This window comes from Piliocolobus tephrosceles, chromosome 12, assembly GCF_002776525.5.
Source record: "Piliocolobus tephrosceles isolate RC106 chromosome 12, ASM277652v3, whole genome shotgun sequence".
Lineage (NCBI taxonomy): Eukaryota > Metazoa > Chordata > Mammalia > Primates > Cercopithecidae > Piliocolobus > Piliocolobus tephrosceles.
The window spans coordinates 56,477,857-56,500,095 of NC_045445.1; the positions used below are offsets into that span (position 1 = coordinate 56,477,857).

The 22,239-nt window shown below is 38.2% G+C and overlaps 1 protein-coding gene across 6 annotated transcripts in view; it reads right to left on the minus strand.

The window, feature by feature from the left end:
* Positions 1-22,239, minus strand: part of DIAPH2 (diaphanous related formin 2) — a 927,958-nt gene that overhangs the window by 216,936 nt on the left and 688,783 nt on the right. For all 6 annotated transcript variants that reach the window (XM_026452159.2, XM_026452160.2, XM_026452157.2 and 3 more), the window contains one exon: positions 5,765-5,900. In XM_026452159.2, coding sequence (XP_026307944.1) covers positions 5,765-5,900 — 136 coding nt within the window. The remainder of the gene's footprint in view (positions 1-5,764; positions 5,901-22,239) is intronic.

Here is a 22,239-nt window from a genome sequence, read left to right on the forward strand (position 1 = left end):
CAGAACTCCTTGAGGAGATGGATTTGAGGTTCTCCTCCCATCTCTTTTCTTGGTGCCCTGCAATCATTAATGTCTTTCTCTGCTGCATCCCAGTTGTCTCAGGGTATTGGTCTGTTACTGTGCAGCAGGCATACAAATTTGTTGGTCCTATAACAACTAGACACAATCAAAATAAGACCTTCTTTCTTTGCCTGTTATAGACACATTTTTAGGAGAACAGTGAAAGGTTAATAAATACTCGGAGGAGGGTAGGAATCGCTGTAGTGTGGAGAAAGATTACATTCTCAGAACAAAACTGGATAGGCTCAATGTTTTGTTTTTTGAGACGGAGTCTTGCCCTGTAGCCCAGGCTGGAGTGCAGTGGTATGATCTCGGCTCACTGCAACTTCTGCCCGCTGGGTTCAAGCAATTCTCCGCCTCAGCCTCCCGAGTAGCTGGAATTACAGGCACCTGCCACTAGGCCCAGCTAACTTTTGTATTTTTAGTTTCACCATCTTGGCCAGGCTGGTCTTGAACTCCTGACCTCATGATACCCCCGCCTCGGACACCCAAAGTGCTGGGATTACAGGTGTGAGCCACTGCACTCAGCCCATAGGCTCCATTTTTAACTACTTACTCTTTTCATTGTTCACTCCAGCAACGCTGGAGTGTGGGCGCAGGACTCCTGGAGGCCCCTCAAGATCATTTCAGGGATTTGCAACATGAAAACTATTTTCATAATAATACTGATAATTTTTTGCCTTTCTATTTCTCATTCTTTTCTGAGTGCATTGTGAAGTTTTCCAGAAGTTACATGAAGAATGATATTGAATCAGATTGAATAGAAAAGTAGGTATGAGAATGAAGCTGTCTTATTAAGTCAGACTGTGAAGAGATTTATGACACTAATTTTTTCTTTTCTAATTCTTTTTTTGTTTTGGAAAATACGGGTAGTTTTCATTTAAAAGGTTATTTATTTTAACATGAAAAGGTTTACTATTATTATTTTAATTGAATCAATCAATCGAGAATTTTAAAATTATCTCAGTTTTAACTCTAATATGATAAATGTCAATATAAACAACTTACATAAACAAAAGGCATTTGGGGTCCTCAATGATTTTTAGTGTAAATGGGTTCTGAGATCAAATAGTTTCAGAACCTCTGATTTATACTTTACCCTGGTAATCCCATTCCAATACACATGCTGTAAGTTGAACTATGTAATTAAGAGGTGATTGGGCTAAATATTTATTTTAGGGGGGAAAAAACCCCCAGTAACTAAGAGCAGCTGGGCATGGTAGCATACACCTATAGTCCCAGCTACATGGGAGGCTGAGGGAGAAGGACTGCTTCTGCCTAGGAGTTTGAGGCTGTAGTGAGCTATGACCACATCTCTGTATTCCAGCCTGGGTGACAGAGTGAGACCCCATTTCTAAAGAAACAAAATAAAAATAATTAAGAGGAGATTATACTGGAGTAGGGTGGGCCTCTAATTCAATATCACTGATATTTTTATAAAATAAACACCATGTGAAAAGACAGATAGGCACACAGGGAGAATGCCATGTGAAGGCTGAAGGTATGCTGCGACAAAGCAAGACACTACAAGAATCTAGGAGAGAGGCCTGGCACAGATCCTACCATAGACTCTTCAAAAGAAGCAGGACCCTGCTGACACTTTGATCTTGGACTTCTAGCCTCCAGAACTGTCAGACAACGTATACCTGTTGTTCGAAGCACCTAGCTTGTGGCATATTCTTATGGAAGCCCTGGCAAACTAGTACACTGTAACTTTAATCTTCAAATAAAAACCAATGATCCCCAAGCTGATATGGTTAGTTTAGACTTCTTTGCTGAGTTTCACAATCACATATACCATATGGCTTCTTAGGCATTTTCCATCTTTACAAGGTATCTGAAAACTAAACATGTTTAAAATGATACCAGTCATTGTAACTCTCCTGAGAAAATCTGCTCTATTCCTGAATTTGCTTTCTCTGTAAAGTGTACCATCTTCTTTAACACTTGCCTCCTTTGATTTACACATCAAATCAATCATCAGCACCTGTCAATTCTATCCTTTAACACCCTCTCATGATGGTTAATTTTATATGTCAACTTGGCTGGGCCACAATGTCCAGATATTTGGTCAAACATTATTTTGGATGTTTCTGTGAGGGTGTTTTTGGATGAGATTAACATTTAAATCAGTGAACTTTGGGTAAAGCGGTTTGTACTCCATGCTGTGGGTGGGCCTCGTCCAATCAGTTGAGGGTCTGACTAGAACAAAAAGACTGACATCCCCCAAGCAAGAGAGAATTCTGCAGCAGATGGTTTTCAGACTTGAACTGTAGCACTGGCTTTCCTCTGGGACTCTAGCCTGTCCTCCTGCCTTGCAGAATTTAAACCTGCCAGTTTCTACAATCACTCGAACCAATTCCATAAATCCGTGTGTGTGTGCATGTGTTTGTAAACACACACATCTTACTAGTTCTGTTTCTCAAAATAACTCTGACTAATATACCCCTTGCTGCTTTTTAAATCTCACTGTCACTGTATTAGTTCAGGCCACCATCATCTCTCGTCAGGACTATGACAATATCCTCATAACCTCTATTTCCTTAGGGCTTTCCCCTTCCAATACATTCTTTCTGCTTCTGTCAAAATGACCTTTCTGGCTGGGAGGTTGCAGTGAGCTGAGATCATGGCACTGCACTTCAGCCTGGAAGACAGTGAGACCCTGTCTTTAAAAAAAAAAAAAAAAAAAAAAAACCCAAAAAACAAAACAAAAACAAAATGATCTATGAAACCTGACTATGTACATCACTTTCCAGTTTATAAACATTCACAGGCTTCCCATAGCTTTCAGGGTAAGACCCTTGGCATAGAAGAAAAGAAAGAAAGATAGCATTAGGAGAAATAGATGATGGGTTGATGGGTGCAGCAAACTACCATGGTATGTGTATACCTATGTAACAAAACTGCACGCTCTATAAGGGTACTGCAGAACCTAAAGTATAATTAAAAAAAAAAAAAAAGAAAGAGAGCTCACAATCTGTCCCCTGTCCCCTACTATCTCTTCCAGTCTCTTCCCCAGCTACTCCTCCCTGCACATAAAGGAGCTAACTTTCAGAACTTTTTTTTTTTTTTTTGAGACAGAGTCTTGTTCTGTCACCCAAACTGGAATGCAGCGGTATGATCTCAGCTCACTGCAACCTCTGCCTCCCAGGTTCAAACGATTCTTCTGCCTCAGCCTCCCGAGTAGCTGGGACTACAGGTGCGTACCACCACGCCTGGCTAATTTTTGTATTTTTAGTAGAGACGGGGTATCACCATATTAGCCAGGCTGGTCTCGAACTCCTGACCTCGTGATCCGCCCACCTCAGCCTCCCAAAGTGCTGGGACTACAGGCATGAGCCACTGTGCCCAGCCACCTTCAGAACATTTCTACTGACTTCTTCACTTTCTCAATGATAACTTCCTGTAAATACATATTGCCATGCTGTACTCTAGTGCTTACCTCCTAGTAGAGTGACTGCAGTCATGACCAGTTTTCCTGATTCTAATTACGAAGTTTGTTTGCTAAATTATGTTGATACTATTCTATTTTAACACAGCTTTTTACGTAATATTACTGTTTTTCTTCTGTTAAAATGTTATATTTGTTTCCTGGGTGGAAGATACAAACTATAGTCAATTCCTGAAAATGTTTATATGTTTTAAAAGTACGAAGACTAAACTTAACGGTATGGACACTATCTTAGAAAATTAGACATTAAGAGACATTACTGCAAAATACTTGATAATGATTGTTATAATTAATAATTATACTTAAAAACACATAATAAAAATTAACTCTGGTTACACACTGCCTGGGTTCAAATCTTAATTCTACCTCTCACTATCTGTGTGACCTTGGGCAAGTTACTTAACTTCTCTGTGCCCCAGTTTTGTCATTTTAAAATGAGATAGTAGTACTTTCCTAATAGGGTTCTATGAGGATTAAATTGGCTCCTAAATGCAAAATTCCAAGAATAGTTCTTGGTAAGTAGCAAGTGCTATATGTTAGTTGTTGTTGTTATCATTTTCTCCTGACAATGGCATAGGTAAATGGAAAGATTCCATAGTGAGACAACTTGGATTCTAATCTTGGTGCTAGTACTTCCTATTTGTGTGACTTTGGCCAAGTTCCTTAATTTCTATTAGCCTCAGTTTTCTATCTGTAAAATGAGATGATAATACCTATCTCATAGAGATGTTGTGAGGATTGACTTAAAATATGTAAAAGTGCTGGGCGCAGTGGCTCACGCTTGTAATCCTGGCACTTTGGGAGGCCGAGGCAGGTGGATCACGAGGTCAGGAGTTCAAGACCAGCCTGGCCAACACAGTGAAACCCCATCTCTACCAAAAATACAAAACTTAGCTGGGTGTAGTGGCAGGTGCCTGTAATCCCAGCTACTTGGCAGGCTGAGGCAGGACAATCACTTGAACCCAGGAGGCAGAGGTTGCAGTGAGCCGAGATCGTGCCACTGCACTCCTGCCTGGGCGACAGAGCTAGACTCTGACTCAAAAAAATAAATAAATAAATACGTAAAAGTCTTACAACCATGCTTGGCATACGGTCAATATTATAGAGTGCTTGCAATTTTTACTATTGTTATCTTCAGTAATACATGGTCCATATTAATCATATTACCTTGTATCTTGTTCAGATTTTGTTTTGTTTTGTTTGTAAATTCTCTAAACTTCAGGTGACAAAGGCTATCTATGCATGCTTTTTTATTCTTAAATTTTCAGTGTGCAGATACCTGATACCAATCACTTTCTTTTTTTGCCCTCTCTTCTTCAGAAAGTAAACCAACCAAACCAAACAACTCACCAATAATATACAGTCACTCTTGCTAACCAATAAAACAACTAACTTTATTTATTTATTTATTTATCTATTTATTTATTTATTTGAGATAGAGTCTCGCTCTGTCGCCCAGGCTGGAGTACAGTGGCACGATCTTGGCTCACTGTAGCCTCCGCCCCCCAGTTACAAACAATCCTCTCACCTCAGCCTCCTGGGCAGTTGGGATTACGGGTGCCTGCCACCATGGCTGACTAATTTTTGTATTTTTTGTAGAGATGGGGTTTCACCCTGTTGGCCAGACTGGTCTTGAACTCATGACCTCAAGCGAACCTCCCGCCTCGGCCTCCCAAAGTGCTGGGACTACATGCATGAGCCACTGTGCCTGGCCTCAAACAACTTACTTTAAACTATATAGACATACCAGCATCTTGTGCTTAGGTTCATAGCTGTGCAAGATGCGTTTCCCTATTTTATTCAACTTGTAATAGTGCTGTCAATATCTCTTAGGACTTAAAATGTTCAAGCCTCCAAGAAAGACTGTTAACTATTACTGCACTGTCAACAGACATGTGCCAACAAAATGAAGTTAAAAGCTAAGGCTTATCTCCCCATACCAGTTTTTCACATTTCATCTTACCCTCTTCTTCCCTCCCCACTGCCTCATCCAGAATATAATATACTATGGTAAGAAAAGTAGGGAGAAAAACACTATCTCAACAAAATAACATCTTGCGTTGGTTATTAAAAATCCTGAATGCTCAATGTAGGGATATGTGAAATACAGCTAGCATCATGAGAGAAATTTGGCACAAGTAACTAATACTATTGTGAATTTTCTATGAAAATATACCTTATAATCCAAAAATAAATAACTGCAATTATTTTGTACTTTTTGCATTTTTATAAAAATTGGAAATATTTTCATACCTTTGTTTATGTCAATGAGTTGTTTCTTTTTCTTCTGGCGTTCTAACTTTTCTTGTTCAGCTTTCTCTTTCGCAAGTTTTGCCCTCCTGGTCTTCTCTTCCATTTCTCTTCTCTTATTGTTTTCTCTCACTGCTTCCTATATATATAAACAAAGTTAAACAAAAACCTTTCCATTACTTATATAATGGAGAAGTTTTACAGTTTTAAATTTGTATAAATATGCAGAGATGGGAAGGTATTACAGCAGCCGGAAGATGCATACATATACTTTTGAGAGAGACAATTAATTGTAAAATATCTCTTCTTGAAAAAAGATTTAGAAATAACTCAGTCTTCAATTGCCATTATCTAGGGTGCCAGAAAATTAAGGACATCAATGTTACAGATTTAACAATAAATATACTTTATCTATTGTTAAAATATGAACTAGTTTGACACATGAGAAGACTTAGTATGGAAATATGACTCAGCAAGTATTTTATCCCCTTTATTGGATACTTTGCTGTTATCTGCAAAATTGAGATTAATAAAAAAAACTACCTTATAGGATTTTTGTGAGGAAAAATGATACGAACATAAAGTGCTTAGAATAGATCCTGATATATTATAATCAAGGAATTTTAGTCTATGATGGTGATGGTGGTGGTCCTGGTGCTGGTGATAATGATTACATGTAATCATGCAGGGCATGAAACAGCAGTGTTATCACAGAAAAGAAATACCTTCAATTATGACAGCTTTTTACATGCCAAAATATTTAGAAATGCTGAAACATATTTCAAGCTATCGTCTGTTTGATTTTGGATAGATTATTTGTGGAACATAGGCGAATGAGTACATTCCAGCAGATGGTATTAGAGAAAGCTGAATTAATGTGATCAGCTGGAATATCAACTTCCTTTGAGTTCAGATAAATCACGAATGCAGAGACATATCAACTACAAGTTCCTTCCATCAAATTGCTCTGTTTCTTTTATGATTGATTAAAAATACTTCATAGCGTGTACAAACTATTTCACAAAAACTATTTTGTTCCAGAAACCTTAAAGAAAAAGACTCAATAACAAGAATACGTCTACAAGGATTTGCCTGGAGGGGTTTACATGGAAATAATTTTTTTCTTTATGTTAAAAGACACAGTAGTTTAAAATAGCCTTAAAAACACTTTCAAAATTCTCCTGATGTGCAAGAATTGATTTCTTCCTACAAAAATCTAAATTATTTTACCTTCACTGGTACCTCCCCTTTCTCCCGTCATTGTTTTTGTGCTCTTAGACTCCATAGCAATAGGCTAGGAGCACAAAGGCACCTGGCTATTGTAGACGAACTCAAAGACTACCACTTAAAAATAAACTGGCATACTAGAATCATAATTTTAAAGCAGGGTTTCTCAACCTCAGCACTACTGTCACTTTGGGCTAGATAATTCTTTGGTAGGAGCTGTCCTACGCATTGTGGGATGTTTAGCAGCATCCCTGGCCTCTATCTGCCAGATGCCAGTATGATCCCACTCCAGTTGTGATAACCAGAAATGTTTCCAGAAATTGTCAAATGTTACATGGAGGAAAAACTTGCCCCAGGCTGAGAACTACTCATGTAAGGGATTTTATAAAGATAATTTATTCACAAAAAATTAGCGTCCACTCTGTTAAACCAAGCTTCCTTTTACAGAAGTGGAAACTGAATTCTGAATGAGTTTAAGTACTTGGCTAAGGTCACACATTTATGTAATTACAAGGCGGGAAGGGAACACTGGTTTAGTGTTTGTTTTATTGTACAAGGAAGAAAAGAAAATGTGGATGTAACATCAAAATCGTAAGTAACAACAAAAAATAGATAAGTAAGGCTTCATCAAAATTTAAAACTTTTGGCCATCAATAAGCACTGTCAAGGAAATTAAGAGACAACCCAGAATGGTAGGAAATATTTGCAAATTATGTATCTGATAAGAATATATAAGAAGGGCCAGGCGCGGTGGCTCACGCCTGTAATCCCAGCACTTTGGGAGGCTGAGGTGGGCAGATCACGAGCTCAGGAGTTCGAGACCAGCCTGGCCAGTATGGTGAAACCCCGTCTCTACTAAAAATACAAAAAAAAAAAAAAAAAAATAGCTGGGCATGGTGGCACATGCCTGCAGTCCCAGCTACTCGGGAGGCTGAGGCAGGAGAATTGTTTGAACCTGGCAGGCGGAGGTTGCAGTGAGCTGAGATTGTGCCAACATTGTGCCACTGCACTCCAGCCTGGGCGACAGGGCGAGACTCCATCTCAAAAAAAAAAGAATACATAAGAAGCACTTAAAACGTGACAATAAAAAGACAACCCAATTAAAATGGGCAAAGAGTTTGAATAGATATTTCTCCAAAGGAGATAAACATACATACAATAATCACATGAAAAGATGCTCACCATCGTTAATCAGTAGGGAAATGCAAATGAAAACCACAATGAGGTACCACTTCATAGCCACTAGGAGGGCTATAATTTCAAAATAAAAAAAAAAAGATAATAAGTGAGGATGTGAAGAAATTGAAACTCCTGTACATTGCTGGGGTAAATGTAAAATGGTGGCCATTTTGGAAAACAGTCTGGCAATCCTTTAAAATGCTAAACGTAGAGTTACTATGTGATCCAACAATTCCATACCTAGATATGTACCCAAAAGAAAATAGATGTTCATACAAAAACACGCACAAGAATGTTCATAGTAGCATTATTCCTAATAGCCAAAAAGTAGAAACAACCCAAATGTCCATCAATGGATGGATAAACAAAATATGATATATATCCATACAATTGAATATTATTCAACCATAAAAAGAATGAAATGCTGATACATGCTAAAACATGTATGAACTTCACAAACATCATGCTAAGTGAAAGAAGCCAAATACAGGTCACATATTGTATGATTCCACTTATTTGTAATGTCCAGAATAGGCAAATCCACAGAAACAGAAAGTAGATTAGTGGTTGTGAGAGGGTGGAAGAGGAGGGAATGAGAATAAACTGATAATGAATATGGAGTTTCTTTTGTGGGTGGTGGTGGGGAGGTGATGGAAGTGTTCTGGAATTAAGACAGTGGTGATGATTTCACAGCCTTATGACATACTAAAAACCACTGATTTTATCTTTTCTTTTCTTTTTTTTTTTTTTTGAGATGGAGTCTCGCTCTGTTGCCCAGGCTGGAGTGCAATGGTGTGATCTCGGCTCAGGGTAACCTCCGCCTCCTGGGTTCAAGCGATTCTCCTGCCTCAGCCGCCTGAGTAGCTGGGATTACAGGCATGCACCACCACGCCCGGCTAATTTTTGTACTTTTAGTAGAGAAGGGGTTTCATCATGTTGGTTAGGCTGGTCTCAAACTCCTGACCTCAAATGATAAGCCCGCCTTGGCCTCCCAAAGTGCTGGGATTACAGGCGTGAGCCACCGCACCCGGTCAAACCACTGAATTACATACACTACAATGGTAAATTTTATGGTATGTAAATTATCTTGATATAAATTAATCACATTAATAAATAGATGTCTAAGAAAGACAGGATGGAAGTAAAATTGTAACTCAAAAGGAAAAAAACAATGTGAAAAGGCATCACATATTCAGGCCCTGATACTAATAAGCTATATGATGTTTGGCAAGTAACATGAAAAGAGCCATGTAGCAGAGGAAAGAAAGAAGGCTAATGCTTGTATATATTTTATTAGTGGTCAAATCTCTGATTTGGTAAACAGTCACCAAGATCTGGGTGGACTACTAGATTATCAATCTAATGGGTTGTTCAGATGTTGAGTGCTGCCATTAGGAATCCTCAGTAAAAGTTTATTAAGATGGAGGGAAAAAAACCACTGGTTACTTGTGTTTGTATTTCTTCTTTGTTCTGATAATGACAGCTACTCTTTAATGGAACTCTATTATGTACCCGGTGTTTTAAACATTATCTAGTCTTAAATACATACTTTGTAATCTTTATAGAAAACCTGCAAAGTAGGTATTATTTGTTCCATTTTATACATGAAATTTAGGTTCAGGTACGCTAAGTGACATACCCAAAGCTACACAGCTTCTTAAGTAACACAATCACTTAGGATTATTTGGCATTAGCCTCTATGTTCATTTTCACTATCATGATGCCCCCCAAATAGAGCTGCCAGATAAAATACAGGCTTCTCAGTTAAATTTAAATTTCAGATAAACTGTGAACACTTTTATTAGTAGAAGTATGTCTCACATAATATTTGGAACATACTTAAATAGAAAAAAGTCAGGTAATATTTAGGATATATTGATACGAAAACATTATCCATTATCTGAAATTCAGCTTCAACTGGGAATCCTCCTATATTTTCATTTGATAAATCTGGCAGTCCAATTCCCAAGACTGTGTTGATTTTTAATAAGCATCCTTTGATAGACTAAGATCATCTAATAAAGACAGTAGAAATGATTACAAAAAGAAATGCCCAAATCAAAACCACATTTTGAAAATAGAAATGTTGATATAGATTATTGATAGGCATTATATTGTACATGAACTTGAATCATGCTATTTCTGTAGCATTCTCCATATATTTATTATTTCTGGAAAATATGTTAAAACTAAAAAAAGAGTTCATATAAAAATCAAACTGATACAATTTGCGATAGAAGAAAATGAGGCAAGAGATTAAATTTTTATATGAGAGGGAGGCTTGCAACAGGCACTGCTAAAACAACATGAATGTAGATCTAGTAAAGGATAAAGCAGAACAAGTAATAGGTCTATCGGTTTATATCTGAAATGTTTCAGGAATAGATTTAACTACAAAACAATCACAATGTGTAATGGCATGTGTAATCTTTAAGAGGCCAAAACAGAATTTAAAAAATCATTTCTGTGGTCTGGCATTATTGACAGTAAATGAAAACATCTACAAAGGCATATATTTTTCAAGCAACACAGACTAGAAAAAGATTCTGGTCCTGATGTCACTGGTGCTGTTTTCATGAAAAGGCCTCATGCTGAAAAAAATAACATATTCCTCTTGGTGTTTTTACTTGGCTCTGGCTTTAGGAAATTAGGGATAGAAAATACATGATTGTTTAATTCTCTTTCCTTAGGAAATAATTTTAAAAGAGAAAGGGAAACCTTAAAGATAGTTTCATATCAATAATCTTTAGTTTTTAAGATATTGTTTAACCCTTCTAAAAATGTAAAAGCTGGTGAGGAAAAAAATTATTTTGAGGGATGGGATGTATTCTCATCATCCTAATTCTTAGAAAATAAAAATCAAATAATCAAAAGAATGAAAGCAGTAGGAGCAAATTTAAGGTCAGGTTAAGAAAATCCCCTAAATAACTGACTGTGATTAACATTACTTTGTACTTGTCAAGCCTCGCTAAACATTTTAAAACACTAACTCATGAGTACTTAAACGTCATTCTCAAGTAAGCATTAATCATTATTTCTCAAGGTTGGAAATGCCAACTGATTAGATTCTGTCATTGTACAGGACAGTGGTCTGTTAAAAGGATGCTAATTGAAAAAGTGTTTTGGTACTAACCTCATACAAGATAAGAAATATGTTTCCAGCCGGGTGCAGTGGCTCATGCCTGTAATCCCAGCACTTTGGGAGACTGAGGAGGGCAGATCATGAGGTCAGGAGATCAAGACCATACTGGCTAACACGGTGAAACCCTGTTTCTACTAAAAATACAAAAAAAAAAAAAAAAAAAAATTAGCCAGACATGGTGGCCGGTGCCTGTAGTCCCAGCTACCCGGGAGGCTGAGGCAGGAGAATGGCGTGAACCTGGGAGGCGGAGCTTGCAGTAAGCCGAGATCGCGCCACTGCACTCCAGCCTGGGCGACAGAGTGAGACTCCGTTTCCAAAAAAAAAAGAAATATGTTTACAGAAAAAAGTCTCAGTTTTACTGGCATATCTATTTGTTAAGAGTTGGTAAAAGGTACAAAAGGAGTAAAATATAAAGAAAAATATATCTAGGATTGACTACAAAATATTCACCAACCTAATTTTAAATCTCTTGCTGAAACCTCTATTGCCTTACTGAAAAAAAAAATGTGAATAAATTACAAATCTTATTTCCCTTGCTATGCATAATTACCAAATAAGACCTATGGACTAAAAATGTCATATGTTGAAAAAAAAAAAAAAAAAAAAAAAGAAAGAAATTCATGTAAATGCTAAGACCTCTCATTTATTTCAATTAAGCTTTAAGAAATGGATGAAATTGATTCAGAAAATTCCAAGGAGTCCCGATGCCAGCCTCATTCAGGTCAGGTCTACATGAAGCAAGCATCTTTCAACCTTGCCTTGATATTTGAAAACATAAACCACCACTACCACCACCACCACCATCACAGCAAACAATTTCTTACTACCATTGCTTCTATTGGCTTCCTATTTCAGAGCTGACTGCTGAAGTACTTTACAAGCACCATGAGATCACTGAAAGCTGAAGGCATATTTCAGGGACAGAAAAATAAAACAATTAGTAGTAAGGATCCCAGAGTCAGAAAAATCTGGTTTCAAATCAAAGCTCCATCACTTATCCTAAAAACCGTGTGACCTTGAACAAGTTAGTTCATGTCTTTGAGCTTGAGTTTCCACATCTGCAGAATCGAGATACTACTTAAATCACAGGATTGTTAAACAGATTAAGTGAAATAATGCTTATATAAAACACTTAAGACAGAGTCTGGTACAGAGGAAATGCTCATTATATAGTAGCTGTGATTATCATGTATAACAGAAACATCTAAAAGTTTGAACAGTAAGAATTCAATCACTGACAGACAAATGACCACATCTGTTTTCAATGACTTATTTTGCAAACCCCCTTCCTCCTTTTTTTGGGAAGTTATGAGGACATAATCTATGACTGGAAATATACCAACCTGATACTATCTACCCTCATTAACTGCACTGAATATGATTTTCAACTGTACCATATTATTGGCATCTAAGGTAATTTTACAGTTCCATATATATCACTGTAACTTGGCACTCATGAAAAGAAAAAGAAAACTAGGAATGTATTCATTTTCTCTTTTGAGTTTTGGATCATTCTGGTTACTCGTGTGAATATAGTTGGCAAGACTTTCAGTTCATTACAGTATCAGAAGTTGTATGATAGTAGAGTCACATAACCATAAAATTATGTAAATTAGAAATGTCCTGGTGAACAAATTGGTAACTCTGGCACCAGAGGAATACCGTGATCACACTGAGGAGTATTTCTTCATTCATCAAGGGTGTTGGAAGGATTTGAAAATGATACTGAGAAAAATGATTTGGCAATGATATAAAGAAACCTGGTATGTATTATATTGAAAATCTTTTTATACACTAAATATGAGTCACTGAGATAGTAGTTTTAATGAAAACTCAACAAAATAGGGGAAATTCCACATTTTGTTTTAGAGTCAGGGTCTCCCTCTGTCACCAGGCTGTAGTGCAGTGGTACAATCTTAGCTTACTGCAACCTCGAATTCCTAGGCTCAAGAGATCCTCCTGCTTCAACCTCTCAAGTAGTGCCTGGCAAAGTTTCTTTCTTTTCTTTCTTTTTGCTTTCCTTTCTTTCCTTTCCTTCCTTTCCTTCCTTCCTTTCTTCCTTTCTTCCTTTCTATAGATGGAGCCTAGCTATGTTGCTCAGGCTGGTCTTGAAGTCAAGTGATCCTCCTGCCTTGGCCTCCCAAAGTGCTGAGATTACAGACTTGAACCATCAAGCCCAGCTAAACTTTTTTTTTTTTTTTGTGAGACAGAGTCTCACTCTGTCACCCAGGCTGGAGTGCAGTGGCCTGATCTCAGCTCACTGCAAACTCTGCCTCCTGGGTTCAAGCGATTCTCCCGCCCCAGCCTCTCGAGTAGCTGGGATTACAGGCGTGTGACACCACGCCCGAATAATTTTTGTATTTTTTGTAGAGACGGGGTTTCACCATGTTGGCCAGGCTGGTCTCAAACTCCTGACCTCAAGTGATCCTCCCGCCTTGGCCTCCCAAAGTGCTGGGATTGTAGGTGTGTGCCACTGTGCCCAGCCAAGCCCAGCTAATTTTTAAATATTTTTCACATTTTCAATCTTGAACTCTCTGAGCAACTGATTCTTTCTTAACTTTAATTCAGACTATGCTTTTAGAGTTTTTTTTTTTTTTTTAACTTTTCTGGTTTTTTTTTTGCTAGACACTGAAGAATTTTTAAATTGTTTATTTCAGTCACCTCTTTTAAAAATAAGACACTTAAAATTTATATTAAATAACCCCTGACCAGAATAACGTCCATTTCCATATTCCCTAGGTAAGTATAATTCTAATTTTATGCATCTTGATGAGTTTTAAAAAATTTCTTACCTGTAATTTTATGCCCAGAGTAAAAATAATGGGAAATTATCCTCATTATATGGATCATTTTAAGTCGGGATCCAGAGTCCAAACTTTCTAATGAACACAGGACGGCCTTGAGGGGTTGGGAGATCTAGTTTAAATCCAAGCTCCTCTAGAGACTATAGTGCTTTATGCCCTTGGGCCATTTACTTAACTGCACTAACCTTCTTTTCCCGATCTGTGAAATACAGTCATGCATCTCACAATGACATTTAGTACAACAGATGGGACCACATATATGAAGGCAGTCCCATAAGATTATAACAGAACTGATAAATTCCTTTCACCTAGTGAGGTCACGGCCATCATAATGTCAGAGCCCAACACATTACTCGTGTACTTATGGTGATGCTGGTATAAACAAACCTACTGCGTTACCAGTCCTATAAAAGTAGAGTGCATACAATCATGTACAATACACAGTACTTGATAATAAATGACTATGTTACTGGTTTACGTATTTGCTATACTATACTTTCTACCATTTAGAGTGTACACCTACTTATAACAAGTTAACTGTAAAATGGCCTCGGGCAGGTCTTTCAGGTCCTCCAGAAGAAGGCATTCTTATCACACAAGATGACAGCTCCATGTGTGTTATTGCCCCTGAAGATTTCCAGTGGGATAAGATATGGAGATGGAAGACAGTGATATTGATGATCCTGACCCTGTGTAGTCCGAGGCTAATGTGTGTGCTTTTGTCTGATGAGAGCAACTTCCAATCTTCTAAGCTGCATTCATGCTAAGTGCCCTAATACAGGTGTACCATTTTTATTTTTTATATAGTATTTTTATTGTTCCTCTTCTGTTTAGATGTTCAGATACACAAATACTTACCAATGTGTTACATACTGTATTCTGTACAGTAACATGCTGCCCAGGTTTGTAGTCGAGGAACAGCAGGCTATACTGTATAGTCTAAATATGTAGTAGGCCATAGCATCTAGCTTTGTGTAGGGACACTCTATCACGTTCATACAAAAATGAAATCACCTAACAATGCATTTTTCAGACTGTATCCCTCTCATTAAGCAACACATGATTGTACTTGTACTTCACAGTGTTGGTTTGCGATTTAATGAGGAATCACATATAAAGCTATTAATAACAGTGTTTAGCACATAAAACATGTTCAATAAATGGTGGTGGTTATTGTGATACTATTCCACATTTGGGCAATACAAAGATCCCATGCTTTTCAAGGTCTGTACTCCATTTCCTCCAACCCAGGAGCATGTCCACATGTGTGCGTGCACACTGGGGAGAAGGAGGAATTCTTTTTGATATGAAAATCTTGCAATATCAGGTAAAAGTTTGAAGACACAAAACACCCACACACTCTTTAAGCCACCAATTTTGAACCGATAATAGGACTTGTCTTTCTGTGCCAAGAGAAAAAAGATAGAGGTAGAAAGAACAACGGGAGGCTTTGGGGAAAAATTCTTGGTGTTAGGATATCATATTTGACAAATCTAAGAAATAATAAAGATCATATACTAATGTGCTATTTTGACTAATAAAGAAATTCATGCATCATTCTACTCAAGTTTCAACATGCCTTACAAGACTGTAGCAAAAACTGAGCTTTGAAGGTTCCTGGGGAAAGGTAGTGAATTTGGGGGGGGTGGGAATTACTGTTGTTGTTGTTGTTTTCTAACATCTCTAGTTCTGTTACCTCACTGAGAAAATAAAGCACACAGTCCAATATAAGACCAATTGCTTTGGAAATTAGGAGTTTAATTTTATTTCTTTAGGGAACATTTGTCTTAGAATGAGGGATTCACTTAGTCTGCCTCAATGTTTATGGAAGGACCAGGAGAATTAGCCCACACTTGGTTCCCTACCCTAGACCTTGCTAAGCTTTTTTATACTTTTCCCATCTTTACTGATAGGAGGCTGTTAGCTGTGCTGGAACATCATTACTGAGGGATTTCAAATAGGAGATAGGATGAAAGGCAGAAACTTTTTGCTTATTGGTGGGGTTCTCATTTCATTCCAGTCATAACAGGAGGCAAAATAGGTAGCAATGGACAGGTTGTCCAGACCAGTGAATGAGGTAGGGTTATAGCAGCAGTTTCCTTTCCCTGTCCCAAAGATGTCCTGAACATGACAATGAAACAGCAAAGGCAATCCTAGATGCAATAACTTTTCATCATTTTACCAAAAAGTTTTTTCTTTTTAAAAGTTCTCCTTCTCTTTTCCTCTACTTCATACAGTTAACATATTCTGTGCTTGAATTGTTTTGGCTACTACTGACACTTTTTTTTCTTTTTTTTTTTTTTTTTTTGAGATGGAGTTTCGCTCTTGTCACCCAGGCTGGAGTGCTATGGCATGATCTGGGTCACTGCAACCTCCGTCTCCCAGATTCAAGCAATTCTCCTGCCTCAGCCTCCCGAGTAGCTGGGATTACAGGTGCCCACCACGACGCCCAGCTAATTTTTGTATTTTTAGTAGAGATGGAGTTTCACCATGTTGGTCAGGCTGGTCTCAAACTCCTGACCTCAGGTGATCCACCCACCTCAACCTCCCAAAGTGCTGGGATTTACAGGCGTGAGCTACCACACCCGGCCTATACTATTGACACTTTTGTTGCACTGGCCTGGAACCAAGGAGAAAAGAGGTGATAGGAAACATAGATCCCAATGTATGTTACCTCTAACTGATTTGTAGCTTGGGCTGTGGTCCTTATTTGTTATTATAGTAAAGGTGGGTGAAAACCTTAAAGAATATCAAAAGTAAATCAGGACTCATATAGTTGTACAGGTCTTTTTCACTCCCATTTGAGAATGATCACATCAGGTTACAAATGGGAAGATACAGTGTGAGCCAAGATGAGTTTTTCAGCATCTGAACAAGGAACTGAACAACCTGATCATTAGAGAAAAAAACCTACATAAGATGGTGGAAATGGTTCTTTAGAATTTTCAGCTGCAACTGAAGACAAATTAAGGCTTTCCATTAATGAATGGAAGGAAGCCTACTCTTTAATTAACACCCAACAACATTAGATATTCCTTTTCTATAGTTTCACTGCATTTAAAGGGCATATTGGATTGAAGGAGTCATGACAAATGCTCAGGGCAAAGAATTTTCAGCTGCAGTAACTAGACTCTGAGAGTCCGTACCTCTGAAGACTTTATCAGCACTATAATACTGCTAAACTTTTTCTTTCCCAGCGATTTCCACTTATTATGGTACAAGTGACCTTTAAAGTTCCTCTTATGAAAGATCTCATAAATACTTCATCAACCAATCAACTATGATTGCAACAGAGAAGTAGAACTTCTTTCTCACTGGGGTAATTGAAACCTTGATTAGCTTGCTCAAGTAGTTAGGTGCCTCAGTAACAGAAACTGAACAAATGTATTGATACTGTAGTTAGACCGGGATCAAAGGCATGCTTATTAACCTGTGTAAATATGGTATGAATCACAGAAGTATAACAGACCATAGGTAATCTGCTAAAATAAACAAAATAGAAATTTTTTTCCCTCTTTGATTCCTGAGGTACTATGTTCATTTCTTCTTATAGACAGCATTGCATTCCCTCTATATCCTTTCTAGACTATACTTCCCTGTCCCACCCTTTAATTTTCACCTTCCCCTAAAGCCCTGTCCTCATCTCTGTCCCTTCTTTTTTTTTCTGGCAGTGAGGCCATCTATTCCGACTCATAGTTGCAAAAAAATAGCGCTTCCAATAGCATATAAAGCCTTATGTGATCTGACCTCCTATTACCTCTTTCTGTCCTCATCTCTTCCTCAGCTATTCTCTTCCAGCCCTCGCTGGTCTCCCTCGCTCCTCATCTTTACATTTGCGTTCCTTCTGCTCTTAAGTATCTCCCTCAGGCCGGGCGCGGTGGCTCATGCCTGTAATCCCAGCACTTTGGGAGGCTGAGGCGGGAGGATCACCTGAGGTCGGGAGTTCAAGACCAGCCGGACCACCATCGCTACTAAAAATACAAAATTAGCTGGGCGTGGTGGCGCATGCCTGTAATCCCAGCTACACAGGAGGCTGAGGCAGGAGAATCTCTTGAACCTGGGAGGCAGAGGTTGCGGTGAGCCGAGATCGCGCCACTGCACTCCAGCCTGGGCAACAAGAGCGAAACTCCGTCTCAAAAAAAAAAAAAAAAAAAGTATCTCCCTCAAGTCTCTGCTTGAATGTCTGCCCTATGAGTGAGGCCTTCCTGACCACCTTAAAAAATAACCCCCTAACAAACTTCCTAATTCTTTCTTCCCTATTGTAGTCTTCATAACACAAAAGGTCAAAATATAGTTAAACTTTAGATACTCTTTCCATTTTCTAAGAATTAGCAGCTGGAGCTAGTTGATTTACATAATAATCGTTTTCAGCCTGGGAGTTTTGAAAACATTAAATTACCAAGAATGTCTCCACACATAGTTCCCTACGCACCTCATATTTCTTTATTGTAGAAAATCTTAGCAGCCTTGAAGAAAACATTATCCACTTTCGAATGTTAAGTGTCTTTCTAATTATCTATAGGTTATGGTTCACTGACATCTACATTTATTTTCTTAAAAATGCCAGCGCTTTGCATTTCAGAGACCCCATATCCATGACATTTGTCACACTGACATAGCTCAATATTCCGCTGAGGAAATTCACTTGTGTAGAGATTAGTGTTTACATAGAGCCTCCAAGGTTAAAAGAAAAGAAGTGTTCTAATTCTGAAAATGAGGCATTTGTTTTGAATGAGATACTTGCAGGATCCACAAACAGTATTACACAGCTTTTCTTTTTCTTGTTGTTTTGAGATGGAGTTTCGCTCTTGTTGCCCAGGCTGGAGTACAGTGGCGGAATCTCAGCTCACCACAACCTCTGCCTCCTGGGTTCAAGCAATTCTCCTGCCTCAGCCTCCTGAGTAGCTGGGACTACAGGCGCGCGACACCACGCCCAGCTAATTTTTTTTTGTAGTTCTTTAGTAGAGACAGGGTTTCTCCATGTTGGTCAGGCTGGATCCACCCACCTTGGCCTCCCAAAGTGCTGGGATTACAGGCCTGAGCCATCATGCCCGGCCTTACACAGCTTTTCTAGTAATCTTTTGGTTTCAGACAAAACCCTCTCAGGTTCAGGTGCATGGTTTATACAAAAAGTTCCTTGAGTTTATTTGCATAGGTGACTCCCTTTTGGCAGAGGGGAGAATCATAGGAGAAACTGCCGTGCTGCAGGTGAGGGAGCCAGCTGAAGTGAATTCAAGTATGTGTTCACTGAAGTAGCCCTCTTGTATTCAGCAAAACCAGCTTATTGTTCAGCCTCCTTAGGAAACAAATAAAAAATTAATGTAGCTTTCACAGGCGCTACATATCTGTAGGTTTGACAGACAAACAGATCTCTGCACACCAGCATGGTGGTGAAGAGAATCTCAAAGGTAAATTATTAAAAACAAGAAGAAAGAAAAAAGACTGTTATGTGCAAATCTCCTTGGATATTAAAGTTGCAGTTGGTTACAAAGCGGTCACGCACCGATAATGAAGGCTGGCTGTGATCCCCAAGGCCTTTTAAAATTTGCCTTACAACCGCAGAAACATGTGATCTGAAGTCGGGGAAAAAACTGTCTCTCCCGTCACAGTCCATTAGAATGCTGAACTCTGATTAGCTAGAAGTTAATCTGCAATCTGCAGCAAGGAAAAGGTTTTCTAATGCTGCAGGTTTCTGCAGACATATTTTTCTTAGTAGGTATTTGAGAATATTTCTCTCCATCTGGTAAGGATAAACAACTGAGCTCAATATGCCAACGTAGACCTCTGTTGATTAAAATCTACGAAGCGCTTTAAGTGACTATAGGAAATTAATCTATAATTTTTTTGAACCAAAGGAACAGAATGAAATTCTAAAGTGACTGGTAACAATATTTTAAAGAAAAAACATATTGGGGAGGTATGGGTGGAGGGAAATGACAAAACAGGTGGTATGTGACAGGTCTGAGATCTGAGTTTACCGCCTTAATACTGTCACCATCTTAGAAGATGGGAGAGGCAGCACAATCAATAAGGTTTTTGATGAGACCAATTTAGGTGGTGGCAAAAGCACCTTAGAGACTTGGATAAGAATATCGAATTACCTTGACAAGTAGAATTATAGACTCACAGAACAGGAAGGGCTCTAGAGAAATGCTTGCTCTAATTTTCTGCCTGTGGATAGGGTTCCATGACCTCCCTCAGGAACTTCTTCTGATACTTAACCTCCTCGAAAAGGAAATACTTCCTTATGCCTCACTAAAAGCTGTCAGGTTTTTAAGCCCACATCTTGTCTATTGGCCTCTGTGAAATAGAAACTTGGTCAATATCTTCCTTAAAACTATTTCATGAAGGTGTAGCTTGTCCCCAGGAACCGCCATATTGCCCAAGTTCCACAAAGTTGAAGCTAATCCCTAAATGCAACGCAGGTGAATTTCTTAGCTTGTAGAGTATGGGGGGAAGGATGTGATCCAAGAGACCCTTGGGAAAAACTGTTGGGACTTCAAATTAAGCCAATCAATACCATTTTCTGAACAATAACTTTCTCATAGAGACTAACTTGCCTAAATTGAATAATGTTTATGCCTTCTTCTGGGTCTTCTCTACTTGTTAGATACTATTTTTAAATTACAGACTTCTCCATCCTCACCTGCCTCCCCAAAAAAGAAGAGGACAAAGCTGGAAACAATACTCTAAGAGATGTACTATCCAACATCTACCAGTTTTTCATGCTCTAAATCTTCTAAACTATTACAGCATTTGTTTTGTAACATTTTCAAGTGCAACTGTAAAGTTAGAAGATTGGTTCCGATATATCTGCTGAATCCTGTCCTACAAATAGCCACCTTTGGAAGTCCTAAACTTGTGTTGGTGAGGGCTATTACACTGTAATTGAAACTCCTCGTTCTGAATTAAACTCTGAATCAAATGAAATTAGTCTCATTATTTTATATTCACAATATTTTTGAGCAGGTATTTTGTTACTCAGTTTGATCATGTATCTTATTGATGAAACTTGGCTTGATGTAACTTCTGGCTATTTCCAAAAATCAAGTGCACCCTCAGATTACAAAGATTTAGTACTCCTGGAAAGACCTAAAGCACATGCTGCATAAATCTTAGGGAAATCCAAAATAAGGGTTTCCAAAATATTTAGGGTAATATCATTATCCTTCAATTAAGATAACAAGAGGCTTAATATTTGACTTTACACATTTCTGATTTGTCTTCTTCAAAAAACAATTACACTTCATATACTGCTAATTCATGGTTAGTACTGTACTGTTCCACTAAAAATCAAGAATCTTTTTCCAGTGAATTTATGTATGTTCTTGTCTGCATGCTACCTGCTTGGTGCCCTTAATTTACATCTTACTAATTCCTAACTGAGTTTGATCCTATTTCTGAGGGAACATACACAGCCAATAAAATTCTTTTTTTAATGAAGTGTTAGAAATCTCTCTGGACGTACTTCCACTGAAAATTTATCTATCCTTTGGGTGATGAGAGGGACAGGGAAAGGAAGAAGAGGGCAAGGAAGCAATAAAGGTAAGAAAAAAGTAGGCCGATTAATATCCAGTGACTTATGCCTTCACTGAGAAGTAGAACACATTCATTCATTCATTATCTAGCATGCACTGTCACATACTGTTCTAGTCCCTGGGGAATCAATAATAAGCATCAAAAACAAGCCTCTTAGGGGTCATCAAAAGAAGCACTAGAGGGTTAGTCTACTTTGGCTCTATCTCCCAGACCCACTTGGTGCGCTGTCTTACTATCAGTGAAAATCGTACTTTAAAGTCTAGTTCCTATTTTTTTCAATCATTGAGAATGACTGTCAGATGGGAGGGAATAAAAATCCTAGTGAACAGAGAGATTTCTTTTGCAGTACAGGGAACAGATTCTTTCAGAGAAGTAGATTAAGATGGTTTTGCTCAATTTGCTTTTCACAAAGCCATCTTGATTGCCAGTCAGAACCTTGTGCTTTTCTAAGTAGAAAGTGATTGTGTGATGATTTGTTGTCCTATCTTCCAAGATATTGACAGCAAGATGTCCTTTCAGTAATTATGAGGTAGCGCCTTTCCCTTTATTGATGTTGTCTGGATACTCAGGGTAATCTTTATATGTAG